Below are 15,097 nucleotides of genomic sequence, written 5' to 3' on the forward strand. Positions count from 1 at the left end.
GTATCCTCTGGAAATGTTGCTGCTTGTGGCTATCCACTAATGGATGAAAACATTGTTTGTATTTAGACACTTCGAATCACAGATTTTTTTTTTGAAGTGTTGTAACTTGGCGTTGGAGGAAAATGGAGGGGTCATCTGCATAATTATCAACTGCGATTCATTATTTTGGGGGTAAAGTTTCAAAACTACCAAAAACAGTGATGCTAATGGCAAATCTTTGATTACCTGTGGCGGTACCTCTGAGTTAGTTTTACATCCCTACATAAAACTACTGGATGTGTTCGTGGATGAGAAGCTTGAGTGGAGAGGAGAGCGATCGTGGTCTGGTATGAATTATCAACAAATACAACTTGATTCTAAAAACATGTTCACATGACATAAGAAATCATCCTTGAAAGAAACAGCCGCTGGTTTTCCACAGAAATATGCCCCCCCCCCCCACCCACCATCACCACATTTTATATATTAATATTATTTTCATATGGTGGTGAAAAGAAAGTAGAAATGTGTGTCCTTGGATTCATTTCGTAGAGACTTGAGGTTGGGGGCTGTAGTGGTCATGTGCCCCCTCTAAAATCCGACACGTTTAAATCGCTGCTTCATCCCGGACATTAAATATTATGTAAATTGTTGTTGCGTAAATTTGTGTTTGCTGTGTAGAAAGTTGTCATTGTTGTTTCTTAAAAAAAGTGCCGTTACACTCCTGATCTGATAAGTGAGTCTTGGTGCAGATGTGGATGTCAGATGAAGGTTAGACTCTGCAGATGTTATGTAATGCATCGTCGCAGCGTTTTAAGGATTTCCGACACAGATGTAAATCCATGGAGCTGGTTTTTTTAGACGGTTAGTTTGACCTGTAGTTCCTATTTTGGTGTGATGGATCTGTGTTAAACTCCATTCTCTGGACAAACAGCAGATATTCAGACATGTGGAATGCAGTTTTATAATTGACTGTATAACTGTTTTGCTTTATGCTATTCAAACAAGTAAAGAAGTAAGATCTTCAAGGTCAAAGTTGAGTTTAACAACACCTAAATGTACAGCGTGGGCTGTTGTTGTTCACTCTTGTAGCATGTGATAATATGGACATGGCTTGTGCACATGTAGGTGGTGATGATGCTTAGAAGTATATTACATGAAATAACCCTGATAATGATGACTGAAGGAATACTGATGTTATCAGCGTATTCTGTGACGTATGGCGAGCCTGCTTCTCAGAGGATGACCTACGAGTTTTGAGTTTCTGTCATTAATATCGGTCACCTCCGAGTTCCATCCTCGGAGAAGCTGATGTCTTGTGCTTCGGCTGTTTCTGAAATCTCAAGGTTCGTGACAGACACACTTTTGAGTAAATGAACTGTTTAGTCACTACACATTTCAGAAGACAAAGACATAAAGCTTATTTTTTACAAGTACGTTTGGTACGATGCCTGTGAAGCGACTGACAGAATTTCAGGGCAGTTGTGATGAAAAGTGTGCAAGTTGAAACACACACGGACAGTTTGCATTTTGGGAGACGTGGCTGAAACTCTCAGGAAGTAAAGATAAAATATAAATGTGAATAAAGTTAGCGAGGAAAACCAAGAGATGAGAAGTTTATGTAAACATGAAAAGAAACTCAACTTTAGAGCTCAAATCTGTGCTGCTACTTCTGATCACTTATCAAAAGTCTGCTCTGTTTCTTTTTCTTTTGGCCACATCACTTTAGTTTAAAATGTAAAATCTGAACTGTGGTGGCTAAAACGCATAAAGTATTGTGTATATTAATCTTGAAAAATAATAACTGTTAACTCTTATTGTATATTTTTTAACTTGCAGTGGAGCTTCCTTTCAATAACATATAAAAATCACCTTTGTACTTTATACCGTGACTGAAGCAGCAGCTCCACAACAAAACAGGAATGTAAACCGTCTGTTTCGGTGTCCGCGGATGTAAAGTGTGGAAACACTTTTGCATTTTTGACTTTTTGAAACGGAGCAGAAAATCGTCCCGTGGCGTTAATGTCTTGCATGGATGTGTGGGTGCACACGAACACAAGCGGTGGGACCCCAACACGCTGCATGCTGTCCAGCTGTCTATCTTATTGCACTTCACTGCACGCTCGTCTCTCCCCGTCCTGCTGTCCAGCAGACGTCCCCCTTAAAACGCCAACACGTAGAACACGCCAAACAATGAGTTCGGAGTGTGTTTCCTGAAGACACTCAGTTTGGAGCTTGTGCATGTTGTGTGTTTATGTGTGGCTGCATGTTTCCGTGTGTGTGTGTTCAGTGAGCTAGAACAGGGAGCATTAGGAGGTGTCTTTTGTTGCTCCTGGGGGGCTACTGTGCTCAGTCCTAATAGGAGTCTTGTGCCTGCCGTTGTCCCAGGGGAGGGCTTCTGAATGAGGGGGTCTAACTTCACACACACACACACGCTCACACCCCCTCCGTCCTCAGCTCGAGCTCGGCTTCCCCCACCACCCCCTCCGCTCCCTTGGGACTGGCCAAGAGACAAAGAGGGAGTGAGGGTGGGGTGGGATGGGATGTTTGGGGGGGTGCACTGTGGCCCCTGTCTTATTAGAAGGGTCGTGAACGTGTCACGATGATTAATATGCCGAGGTGCGTGGGGATACCCTAGAGTCACATTTATTCAACACGAAGGCTCTCAAACACACACTCACCACAAAATGGCACATTTGCATTTCCCATTAAGAAAAGAAAATATAGATATATATGCAAATGAAAGTCCTATCTAGGTTTATACCATTATGCATTATCCATTTGGACATTAACAATAGATGACCATTTCTCTCCCCGCCCCATCTGAGCTGCGTATGTTGCCGCACTTCTGCACAACACGCAGAGAGTTTGGACAAAGAAGTAAACTTTAATTATTCTTTTTCTCACACGTGAAGTCGACACAAGCGTGACGGCCGATTTGAAAAACATCTGTGATGAATACGGTCAGTTTATTTATGACTTTTTTTTTTTTTTTTTTTTTTATTTGACAAAAGAATTAACATAAGGAGATAAAAAAAAGATTAATCAATTTTTTTGTTATCTCATCCTGTTGAGAGGAAGAAGAGGCGAGGTTTCCATTGTAGTAAAATATAGTAACGTTGCCCTTTATTGCTAAAGTTCACAGCGTGAGGAAGTTTGATAACCAGCAGTCTTCATCGAGAAAAAAAAAAAGGAAACCTCATCTCTCCTTTTTCTTTATTTCTTGAAGACATTTTAATACAAATTTATCTTTTATAAGCACACTCATTGTATTCATGCCACGTTTTCAGTGCCTAACTACGCCCTCACATCCCCATCCATCTGTTTTTAAACACTCTAACCAGCTCTGGCCTCGTCTCATTACTGCGTTTAGTTATTAAAAAGCATTTAAAACGGGCTACGATGGTATTAAAACGGACAGATGGCACAATGGTGAATAAACCTCTTATATGCTATATGCCTCCCCTCTTATAGGAGACTAACTATGGAACACAGGTACCCAGGGAGTCCGCCAGATGTTTGATAGGCTCACCTGCAGGCCCGCTGTGTGTTGGCAGTAAAATCCATGCGCTGCATATGCTGCAATTATACCACAGGGAAATAAGCAGCTGTAATAATGAAGCGGGCTGGAAACATGAGGAGGAAAAGCAAACAAACCTGTTTCCTTTGGAAAACCGCAGCCTCCGTGCGCACTTCACATGGCTTTTAGTAGGAGTGAAACCCGAGGAGGGTTCTTACTGTAAAGGAATTAGTTTGTACCTTCATCTTCAGTGTTTGCTCCAGTAGGTGGTGCTGAACGCAAAATCGGAGTTCATGTCTTTGCTGCCCAATTGAAACCAGAGTGTCGAAGCTCTGAGCTGCAACCAAGCAAATTGTCCCGGAAATTAAGCCGTAAAAACAGTCCTGCAGTTAAAGTGTGAGCTTTTCATCAGTCGTGTGTTCTGGTAGCAGCAGAGAAGTTAGTTCAGGTCGGAGGATTAAATGTCCCGTTGCGTTTTCTGATCTTTACAAGCTAGCCTCGCTCGTTTTGCACAAGTGGAAACATTCTGCCGAGACGTGGGCTGTAATTAAACTGCAGGCCTTCTCTGCCTCTAGCTTGTGCACTTACAGGATCTATAAAGGCACAAATTGATTTCACCTATCAATGCAGTCATTGTTTGACATGACGCAGCTCATGTGTTGTGCATGTGTGTTTAATAACTGGGGGTCCTAAATGGATCGGGGCGTACAGGCCCCCGCTTCTCAGATTACTCCTCCTCCAGAAAGGCCTCCGCTTGAGAAACTCAACCTTTTTTCAGCTCTGCCGTGTTTTTGCCGGATTGTTTCTGTTTTTCTTTCTTTTTTTTTTTAACCGGGAACTCGACGAAAAACAATGAAAGCTGTTGGCGAAGGGACGAGCTGGTGTGTGTCCGTCCTCATCTGCAGCGATTTAAAAACAAGTAGCAATCGCAAGTAAACCCCAAGCAAACTGCACAATCATTCATTCCCAGTTTTGTGCTGATGAGCAAACACAACACCACCCACGTTAATTGCTGTGACCCCAACAACCCACCAAAAGGAACATTGACATATTGTTTGTCCAGCGTGAGACACTGTATAATTTACACTCACTAATGACTGTCTTTGGAAATACAGGCTGAAGGACCATGTCTGTCCCTGGCTTGGCCCTTATTCAATGTTCGCCCTGGACTCTTTCTAATGGATAGTTCATCTGTACCTCGGTGAATTCATATCGCTCAATGCATGCCCATAATTCAATTACAACACTTGTTTAGTGTAAAAGAAAAGCGTCCCGGTGCAGTGTTCCCTTCTGGTCAGTTCAAGTTTGATAAACAAAGCACGATTGGCTAGAGAATCTCCACCCTGATCCAAACAAAAACAAAAACAAAAACAAACTGTGGCTGATTTCAGCGCTGTTGTGTCTATCCAAGATTTCAAATGATTCTCCGGTGAAAAGCCGTGATGTGAAGAAAGATATATTACCATTGCCATAGGGTCGACCTTGACCTTCAAACTCAATCTGGCTGTTAGGGCCGCCCCTCCCCAGCACCCCTGAGATGTAAAGAGGCTGACGGTTTTGACCCCTGATCCCATTTCTTAACTAGGCTGAGGTGCCAAATAACCTTTTGACCCAGGAAGCATTTGCAGTTTGCCTGAGCAACCTCAGATTTAGCAATGATTGACAGGTCCATACAGGTTTTTTTTTTTCTTCTTTTTTTAATGGAGGAGAAACAACAACTCCTCTTTAAGACAAATGACAGAAAATGTCAGTTTTTCTTTGCCTAAATCTGGAGCTGTAATAAGTCAAATTTGCGCCGAGAAAACAGGCAGATTAAATATTCTATTGTACTCTGTTGGCACATTATTATGCCAGATAGATACAGAATAAATTTCCCTTAATAAATGAACGCTTTACATGGAAATGAATGTATGAATGCAATGGATAGACGTCATTATATCAGATGGAGGTCTATGTAAATGAAGCGTGTGCAAGTTTGACATGTGGTGCAAATCACAGAAACACCAGAGCCCGAGATCTTCACAGGAATAAATCTGCCTATTTTAGGAGACGCCTGACGTCACCCTTAATCCATACCCCAGGTATATTTCCAACAAGAGGGGGAGACACTTAAAAAAAAAAAAAAAAAACTTGAGATGTTTTCATTTTATTAGTTGTAACGTCGGGAACGACCATTTCATTATGATGACCCAGGGGAATCTAAGGTTACCATCTGGCCACTGGCCACCATTACTGAGTCTTGTTTTAATATGCAAATGTGTCTGTTTTCCAACCTTAATGTAATCACACATGTAACCTAACTGAATAGAGCAAACAACAGGACGTATGTGCACGTATGATAAATGACAGGCTTCATGCAGACAGACAGAGGACGGCTGTCAGCTCACCACGAACATGGCGTTTCTGTTTTACCATATCAAACACTGACCTTCTGGAAATTACACAAACCAAAGTGTGTGTCAAGTTTTGTAAATTTAAATTAAAATTAATTTAAAACAGCGGTAGACCACTGAGCTACAAACTGTGCACAACCCTCCGTCAGTCCTTCACTCGTCACTTCTTTGTGACGTGCATCGTGTTTGGCTTCACGATCTAAATGCTGAACATGTTTCATCAACTGTGTTCGACCGTGTCAACCGCTCCAGCAAAATATAGCACTCGTAAGTATTATATGAACTGCACTTCCACTTCAGTAATAAAACCTTTCTGTTTGCTTTGTGAATTTAAGAAAGCTGCAGCATCATTTTAAATGAACGCTTGACAGATGTTGCTGATTCTGTGCGGCACTTATTGGAGTAAATTCACTTTTATCTTCATAAGTCCTCACTCGGCTCCATCGGATGGATCTCGTTCAGTTACTGACAAAGTAAAAACTACAAATTTGTGTTTTCTTCCTTTTGCAGGATGCAGGATTTTTTTCTCGAAGCGGCAGCAGTAATGTTTTGTTGTTGTTGTTTGTTGTCTTGGAGTGAATAATGACGATTCGCTGCAGGGAGAGACTGCCATCATGATGTAACACATACAGGAAATAAATCACAACAAAAATGTAGCGTTAATCTTCATCAGCAGAGGTGAAGGCAAAATAGAAATACGGATAATTAACTTGGAATTGGATTTTGCATTCACATTGAAACAAAACAAATACTGCGATTAGAAGTGACTCAAGTGAAACAGTGATGTGTGTGTGTGTGGACCGTACGTTCACATGTGACTGTCCTCTGTCCCGCAGCGGAGCCCCTGGTGCAGGTGAACGGGAAGCCCAGCTGCTGCTTCTTCAAGTTCAGCCCCAAGCTGATGTTCACCAAGGTGCTGAAAGCCCAGCTGTGGGTGTACCTGCGGCCGCTGCAGCAGACCTCCACCGTCTATCTGCAGATCCTGCGGCTGAAGCCCGTCACGGAGCAGGGCAGCCGCCACATCCGCATCCGCTCCCTGAAGATAGAGCTCAACTCCCGGGTCGGCCACTGGCAAAGCATTGACTTTAAGCACGTGTTGCAGAACTGGTTCAAACAGCCGCACACCAACTGGGGGATCGACATCAACGCCTTCGATGAGAGCGGCAATGACCTGGCAGTTACCTCGCTGCGACCCGGGGAGGAGGGGCTGGTAAGGACCCTCAGACCTGTCCCTGGGGCAAGAGGGGGAGGGGGGAGGAGGGGGATCACTTCCATCACAGCTCACATTTAGGCAAATGCCATGTCAAATTTCAGTCAAAGAATGGCAGTCAAAATCTCATTAGAAAGAAAAACTGAAGAGAAATCTGGACTAAATGTTCATGAGGATTAATGAGGGCAGTGACTCCTTCTCGACACATTTTTGCTGCTAATCTCTAAAAAAAAATACTTAAAAATGATCAACTGAGAAGTTAAATATTAATTAATATGTTTATTAATAAGTATTATGAGGATGCAATACAGCCTTTTATACTTATGTATAACAGTTTTTAGATTTACTGTTCCCTCACAAAACTTTTCTTCTATCCTCAGTGCAATATATTTGTTTTAAACTATTTCGTTATCATGCTGGTGTATTTTGAGTCTCTAAATAGTGTTTCTACCTTCTGATGAGCCATTATCACCTCCATCAACATGTCAAAGTCCTGCAGAGACTTCAGACTTTCTCATGTCAAGTAGGGTTAGATGTTGGAGAGCAAAGTTATTTCTCATATTGGAATGAAATGAATACAAATCACTGGCTGCAGAGAGAAATGGAAAACACGTTCAAAATGTTCTGTGATAAAAAATGAACAAAAAAAGAACTCATGTAAAAATCAATCTGCATTATGAATATTAAAAAGTAGAACATATTGCAATGTAGTGTTGACAGTAGCAGCGAGAGGTTATTTACTGTCAACCACGGCCAACAACAGCCGTACTTCTTTAAATAGCTAACAGTTTTAAACTGCATTTTCTTCTGTGATGTAACTTCCTAAACCGCCTCCACAGCTTCACCCTGCGGTCCTAATACAGCAGTGACGGCTTCTGTCACCTCCATCACTACCGAGCACTGAAAGCATCAGCTGGACATTTAGTTTGTTTTGAAGATATTTTTGAAGTTTGCATGTAGGAGACACGGAAAGGGGAGATATTCTTTAAACTGTTTTTAAATCATATCTATGTGACCAAATGACAGATTTGAAAATAATTAGTCAACTAAAAATTTTAATTATGAACCAGGCTTGTGGTGAAGTTTTATCTTGAAATACTGTAACCACAATACCGCTTTTAAACATGTTCGTCTGACCACTCTATATTTAGTTCCAGAGAAAACACAGCTGCTTAGTTGGTTTGGATCAGCCTTCATCATCATCATCATCGTCACTGCATCTTCAAATGTGGTGCAACTAACAACATCTATCACTTTAAAAACACACCTTTTTTGTACATTTTCTTCTTCTTCTTTTTTTTTTTACTCGATGATAGAAACATTGACAACATCATTATTTCATTAAAAGTGGCTGACAGGGTGAAAACATCTGTTTTCTTTTCTTGAGGACACATTTCAGTGACACACATTGTAAAACACATTTCCCCTGATAGTTTGGCTGTTTTTATTAAACAGTATTTTTAAATGTACACAACATACATCACTGGAGCTGCGTATTTGATCAGATTCTGTTTTTAATGATAATTGATTTTGGCTGCACAGATGAGTTCAAACTGCAGTCTCACAGCAAAAACCAGCCGTGAACCATTAATCTGGTTAGAAAGCCCAGAGTCACTGCGACTGACAGTTACATGCGACATCTATGTTGAATTATGTAGGCCACTTATCCCAGTTAAGCAACACCAAATATTTACCAAGTGGTTATTTGGGTCAGATCTTCACAACACATATCAGAGGTCAGCTCTGGTGTCTCGGCCAATAAATCGCTGCCCTCGGAGCACACAGCAGTGTGCAATATTATTCTTCAACAGAAAAAAGGGAACAGATCAAAAACACAGGCGAAGTGTAAAAAAAATAAAACAAAACACAACCAGCAAGAAAGAGTCAAACTCCGCTTCTCCCTGATCCGCCGGCTCTTTTTTTTTTTTCTCCAACAAAAGCCCTAAAGGCCAAGCTGACATGGTCTCACCCCGACAGCCTTTCAGCCTATTTCCTCCTTTGAATGCGTCACAAAAACTGTGCTCGAGCCCAGCTGGAATCACTGTGGGGAGAAAGAGGCTTTGTAAAACAAACACGACAAAGTAAAATATTTGATCCGCCTGCTTTGCCCAAAGGTCAAGGTTATGGGAGCCTGCGGATGACCCCGCGGGTCACGGATCAAACCGAGTGAACAGAGTCGGCGTTAGAAACGGCTCGTTCCTGTCGCCGCCCCGCGAGTCATCGTGTCACCTCTCATTCAAATACTTTGGGTAATGTAATTAGTCAATTGTTTTTTCTTTGTCACTCAGGAGTGAGGCTTATTATTTAATGTTCATCTAAATCAGGAAGTAACCTCCTCTTTCAGTCAACATCAAATGGTGTTACAGCTGAGATGTTCAAATACCTCAGATTATAGTAGGAAAAAAAGAGTTTGGAAGATTTTACAGTGGACTCGTGTCCGAAGATGATTCTCGTGTAAACTACAGGGGGAAACAAATTAAATAAATCTTTTCTTCTTCTTTCTTCTTATTTTTTGTATGTCAGAAACAAGATGAGGTAGTTATGTAACTTAATGTAACTTCAGATATTGATGACTTGGCTGAGCAGGAAGCGCGTGGCTAACATTAAAGTTGACTCTGTTTAAGTGTCTCAGTCTTACAGTGACCTCGAGCCAGCATTTGCAATCATTCATCATTATCATGCATATTAATCTGATTCTATTCTTGTTATACCTTCTACGGCCTGTTTGTGCTGCTTCTTTAACCGTTTACGTTGATCATTATTATGCAGAAATCATTCATTTATTTATGAATTGCTCTCATTTTGAGAGAAAAATCTGAACATGCCACATTTTTTGAGATTCTTCCTATTTTATTTAGTTCTTGTTGAACGTTACTCTTCTGAAATAAGCCTGTTGGCAGAAATTACTAAACTTTTCAGCGGTTGGTTAATTTTGTGTCTTTACTGAAAGATAAACACACGTTCTGTTCTACTCAGCGTAACTAAAATGTTTGTGAAGCTCTTTGTCTCCATCAGTCTGACAAAGATAATATTTATTACTTGTTGACCTAAAGTGGAACCTTCAGTCAACGCTGTTTCATTGTTGTTTATGGGGAACTCTAAAGAAACACGCACTTTATTGACCTACCGTGTAAAACAACAGAGAAATAGCTCCGTGTTTTGGGGGAAATATGCTTCTTCTTTTCATGAGAACACACAGATTAATAATTCAGAATATGAAGCTGGAGCTGAGCAATGTTTAGCTTAGCTTAGCACAACAGCTGGAAACAGGGACGAACATCTGGCCGCGCTCTTACTGGTTAACACGCTTCATCTTGATTGTTTAATATTTTCACAAACGGAGAAAAGTTGAACAGAAACGCGTGCTGTAACTTTTCCTTTGGTGAGTAACGGCCAGGTGGTTTTCCAGCGTATTGTTGTTGTTGTTCTGAAGTTGCCAGGCAACCAGCAAAGATGCTGCACGTAAGGCCATGTGGACATGAAAATATACCGCAGTAAAACCATGACGTTGTCATTTTTACATTTCTGTTCTTGTGTAGGTGAAACAGAAAGACTCAGGCTGGTAATTAAAGAGACTTTGAGGTGAAATTTTTCAACTTTGGAGTGAGTCAAGCTCCCAGTTTGTCGTCCTTATGCTAAGCTAAACTGCTTCCTGCCTCTAGCTCAAGTGGTAACCAGCAGTGAGGTCACCCATTGGTTTTTGAGTTTGACTTCACGGCCGTCGCCATCTTGCTCGTTCGGGGCCGGAAGTGAGCGTATTCAACGTGCCCACCTCCCAGATCTCAGCTGCACTCCTAGTTTCCCACCAAAAAACAAAAACTGACAAAAAATGCCAAAGGACATAAAATGTCGATGCCTTGTAAGGACATGAAGGGACATTTTAAAGAATGATCTAAAACACGAGACCACCGTTAATTGTATTTCTCCAGTCCGGATATGTCAGCCACGTCTCTGCCGTCGTTCTCTTATAACCACCTCTTTCTGTCCGTCCTGCTCCTCCTCCCCCTGATTCCAGCAGCCGTTCCTGGAAGTGAAAGTTCTGGAGACCACCAAACGTTCCCGGAGAAACTTGGGCCTGGACTGCGACGAGCACTCCACCGAGTCCCGCTGCTGCCGCTACCCTCTGACGGTGGACTTCGAGGCGTTCGGCTGGGACTGGATCATCGCCCCCAAACGCTACAAAGCCAACTACTGCTCCGGCCAGTGCGAGTACATGTTCATGCAGAAGTACCCGCACACCCACCTGGTGCAGCACGCCAACCCCCGCGGCTCCGCAGGGCCCTGCTGCACCCCGACCAAGATGTCCCCCATTAACATGCTCTACTTCAATGACAAGCAGCAGATCATTCACGGCAAGATCCCGGGGATGGTGGTGGATCGATGTGGCTGCTCTTAAGGCTGCAGGAGGAGACACACACACTTGTGTACGGCCCACATCAAACCACCCAAAACCCTTACGGAGCTCTCCCCAGGCACCCACTCCTCGGCACCAGATTTCACTTCTGCTCAGCCACAAAAAGCCTCCCGCTGGGTTTCCATTTTTCCAGTAATTAAATTGATTCTAACTGTACAAAAAAAAGAAGTTATGAATCAAATATGAATATAAAAAAAAAGAACTGAGTGATGGAAATACAGTACATTATGAATGATTTAAAGAGGTTGTACTTGTGGAGCAGCTTCAGAAAACGGTAAATGAGACAAAACTATGTTATAGAGTACGTGTTAGTTTTGTGGGTTTTTTAAAGATTTTTTTTCAATGGCATCTTTGTGAAAATGTCCAGGTTAGTGGATTGAGATGACAGGAGACGTAAGCATTTACAATGTTTTAAAGCAAATTTGAGTTTCGAAGATGCTGAATTTTCACAGATACACTTGCTTACAGGCGAGATTTGATCCACAAAAAAACGTTTGCAAGGGGGCACGATCAGACTTATTTTTGCAATCTCATCACTTTAACAAAAACTCATCACAGAAAATACATACTTAATTTTGAGGAGGTTCAACTTCTGGAGATACCGTTAGGATAAATCCAAAATCTTGTTTACAGATGTTTAGAGATGTAAAGTGTTACGGATATCCAAAACCAAACCTAAACCCTCTATTAATGTATAACACCCCGGTGTGACATTCTCGAGTATCTACGAAACCTCTTCACAGTTACTTTGATCTTTTATTTGTAGTCCTGTAAAAAAAAAAAGCAAAAAGAAAGAGAACAGATTCCACTAGTTTAAACGCCATCTTTCAGAGCAGAGAAAGTCAGTGCCGCTGCCTCGGCCTCTCTGCAGAAGTAGAAGTTACAGTTTTAGTTTGCCTTGCGCACTAAAGTCTAAAACAAAACTGAAATGTAGATGCACTCTCGAGTCATTTGGTACCGTTTGGGCGAGGAGGAGGAGAAGGAGGAGGAGGAGGAGGAAGGGCAAGTCCTGCAGGATAACAAGAACCTGACAGGTTTTTTTTTTCTCTTTCTATTCAACACAGGAAAATTCACTTTCCCCACAATTCAGCTTTTGTAGTAAAAGAGAAGTAAATGCACTGTTCTGTAGCTTGAAGAGGGACCGAACATGTCGTAACAACTGTTTCATCACGAGCAGTTTGTGTAAAGACAAAATTCAAGTACGAAGGTATGAAGCTGCGTTTGTCCTGTGAAGTCCGGTCAGTCAGTCGCTTTTTCTCTGTGATAGTTTCTGAAAGGAAAAAGATAAAACTGCAATGTCGTTAAACTGCAGTGCTCTACTAAGAAATAATAGCTTTTATCATTCAACCACATAGCGTGCAAAAAAACGACAAAAAAAAAAAAAGGAAAATCACCAAGAGAATGTAACTCAACCACGGACTTTAGTTTATGTTTGATTGCATTTTGAAATGCCCCATCCACCTCAACTGTGTCATCACCATCATGATGGAGAAAATATTGTTAGTGCTCGAACACAGAGTAGATTAGCACGCTTGAAGCTTGTCTTTGTCTCTTGGATGTCAAAGCAAAGATATCCTTTTGTTGTAAACGAAAGCACTATGCTGTTGGATAAAGGAAGAGCCTTCTGACATTATATATAAATGATATATGTATATATTAAAAAAAGAAGAAAAAAAAAGGGTACAAAAACCTTTTTTTGGGGCACTCTACCTTACCAACAATAAATTTTGCACTATGGGACGTTCATGGCGTGAGGAGGTGAAGTGTTGTTTGTGTTTTACCAAGCACAAGAGAGCTTGTACAGTATAGCATTAAAAAAAAGAACAAAAAAAAGAACAAAAAAAAGAACAAAACAAAAAAAAACTATTCAAGCTTCTGGTGATAAACCGTAAAACTAGAAAGAGGTTATCACTTCTTTTTGATACCATCACACTTTCCTTGACTTTGTCTGAAGCGGGGGCCTGTCCATACACTCACACGCTTCGATCCAATCTGGAACCTGGACCAGCGGCCTGAAAGGCCTCCACGCCCACTCGGGGTGATGAGTCATGTGTGTAATATGTGTCCGGATGGATGAACGTAGAATGCTTTAACTGGAAGTGGCCCGCCCATCAACTGTAATCTGTTACCACGTTAGAGAGACTACATCCTTTTGACTTAAAGCAATGTGTCGACTGTCTTGCATAGACGTGTTTTTTTTGCCTCTGTGTGTATTTTAAGTGAAAGCGCCCATGTGAGAATGGGAGGAGTATCCAGGGACTGTTAGCCAAAGTAGAGGATGACATGTTGTGTGCTGTAACTGTTGTGAACGCAGGAATATGCTAGAACATTTCAAAGGGATAAAAAATAAAATTAAAAAAAAAATTAAAAAAAATAAAAAGCTGGTTTAGGGGGCAGTGGTTGGAAATAATTCAACTGGTCAATTGTCTATTTATTAATAATAATTATAATGCATTTCAAGGTCTGTCTACCTCACTTTAGCCTTCTAAAAAAAACCTTGCTTTTAAAAAAAAAAAAAAACGACAAAAAACCCCAATTGTCATCAATTAAACTGTGCAAGCACTCAACTCGTAAATTGAACGTTCGCACATTCAATTTACGAGTACCCTTACCCCCCCAACCCCACCCCACCCCTCCACCCCCAACATCTCCAAAACAAAAATAGTAGAAGAAAACCACAGGGTCCCTTTGCTCTCAGGTTCAGATGGAGTTATCGACAGAGTGACTGATGGCTCTGGTAATGTGTGGTCAAGAGAAGATAATTAGCTGTGCCCTCATCTGTGGCTTAACTTTGGTTAAAACTGTTGAGAAGTTGCATTTTGAATTTTAGTGTTTGTATGTGTGAGAGTTTTTTCATATAAATATATGAGAGTAAGAAATCTCTATGTAAAAAAAAAAAAAAACCCAAATGTTGACATTTTATGATGTTTTGGACAGGTTCACCGCTTCTAACGTTTTTCTCACTTTCCCCCTTCATTCCTCCGTTCTTTGTGTAGTTAAAAAAAAAACACCCCAAATTTGTAGTTTAATGGTTGTGCATATGAATAACTGTTCAATTATTTTTGCCTTTTGTTGTTTATTTACTGTCATTTTTCTTTTGTACAATAAATCATTTATTTAGCTTATGGGATTTGCTGGTTTTTTTTCCCCGTTCTGTGCAGACGTGTAACTTCGCTGATGTCTTTGCTGCATTTTATTTGAAGTTTGCTAAAAAGTTGCCGCCATGCTACGGAAGCCCAGAATGGACAAACCAAAACACTGGTTTGAGAGAGGGCCTTTTGCAATTGTCTTTGCCAGCTCATATTTTCTTGCGTGCACAGATCTGTCTTGTCATGTGTGCACAGCTTTCATTCTCCACCGAGAGCATTTCAGACGCCACGTGGTTTTTTTTTTCTTCCTGATTTGGTCATTTTTCTCTTGATTTTTGAACTTCTTGTGGGTCATTGTTGTTAAATGATTTCTTCGTTGTCCGTTTTGTGTTTGTTGTTGTTATTTGCTACTTTGTGAAGTAGCCTGCACATAAAGTTAATACAGCTTTCTGTGTTTTAGTCATTAAAAAGAACATCCATCCTCCTGATTAT

At 41.1% G+C, this 15,097-nt stretch overlaps 1 protein-coding gene across 2 annotated transcripts in view; it reads left to right on the forward strand.

Moving 5' to 3' along the window:
- gdf11 (growth differentiation factor 11) overlaps window positions 1–14,641 on the forward strand; it is a 24,132-nt gene extending 9,491 nt beyond the window's left edge. Inside the window, exons 2-3 of one of the 2 annotated variants that reach the window (XM_069709489.1) lie at window positions 6,729–7,102; window positions 11,118–14,641. In XM_069709489.1, the coding sequence (XP_069565590.1) occupies window positions 6,729–7,102; window positions 11,118–11,498 (755 nt within the window). In that variant the 3' untranslated portion in view covers window positions 11,499–14,641. The remainder of the gene's footprint in view (window positions 1–6,728; window positions 7,103–11,117) is intronic. The other variant, XM_069709498.1, reaches the window with a different exon arrangement.
- Window positions 14,642–15,097: the final 456 nt, after the last annotated feature.

This window comes from Brachyistius frenatus, unplaced genomic scaffold, assembly GCF_029030835.1.
Source record: "Brachyistius frenatus isolate BFR_SWC_R1_liver_20210118 unplaced genomic scaffold, ASM2903083v1 Contig_4, whole genome shotgun sequence".
Classification (NCBI taxonomy): Eukaryota; Metazoa; Chordata; class Actinopteri; family Embiotocidae; genus Brachyistius; species Brachyistius frenatus.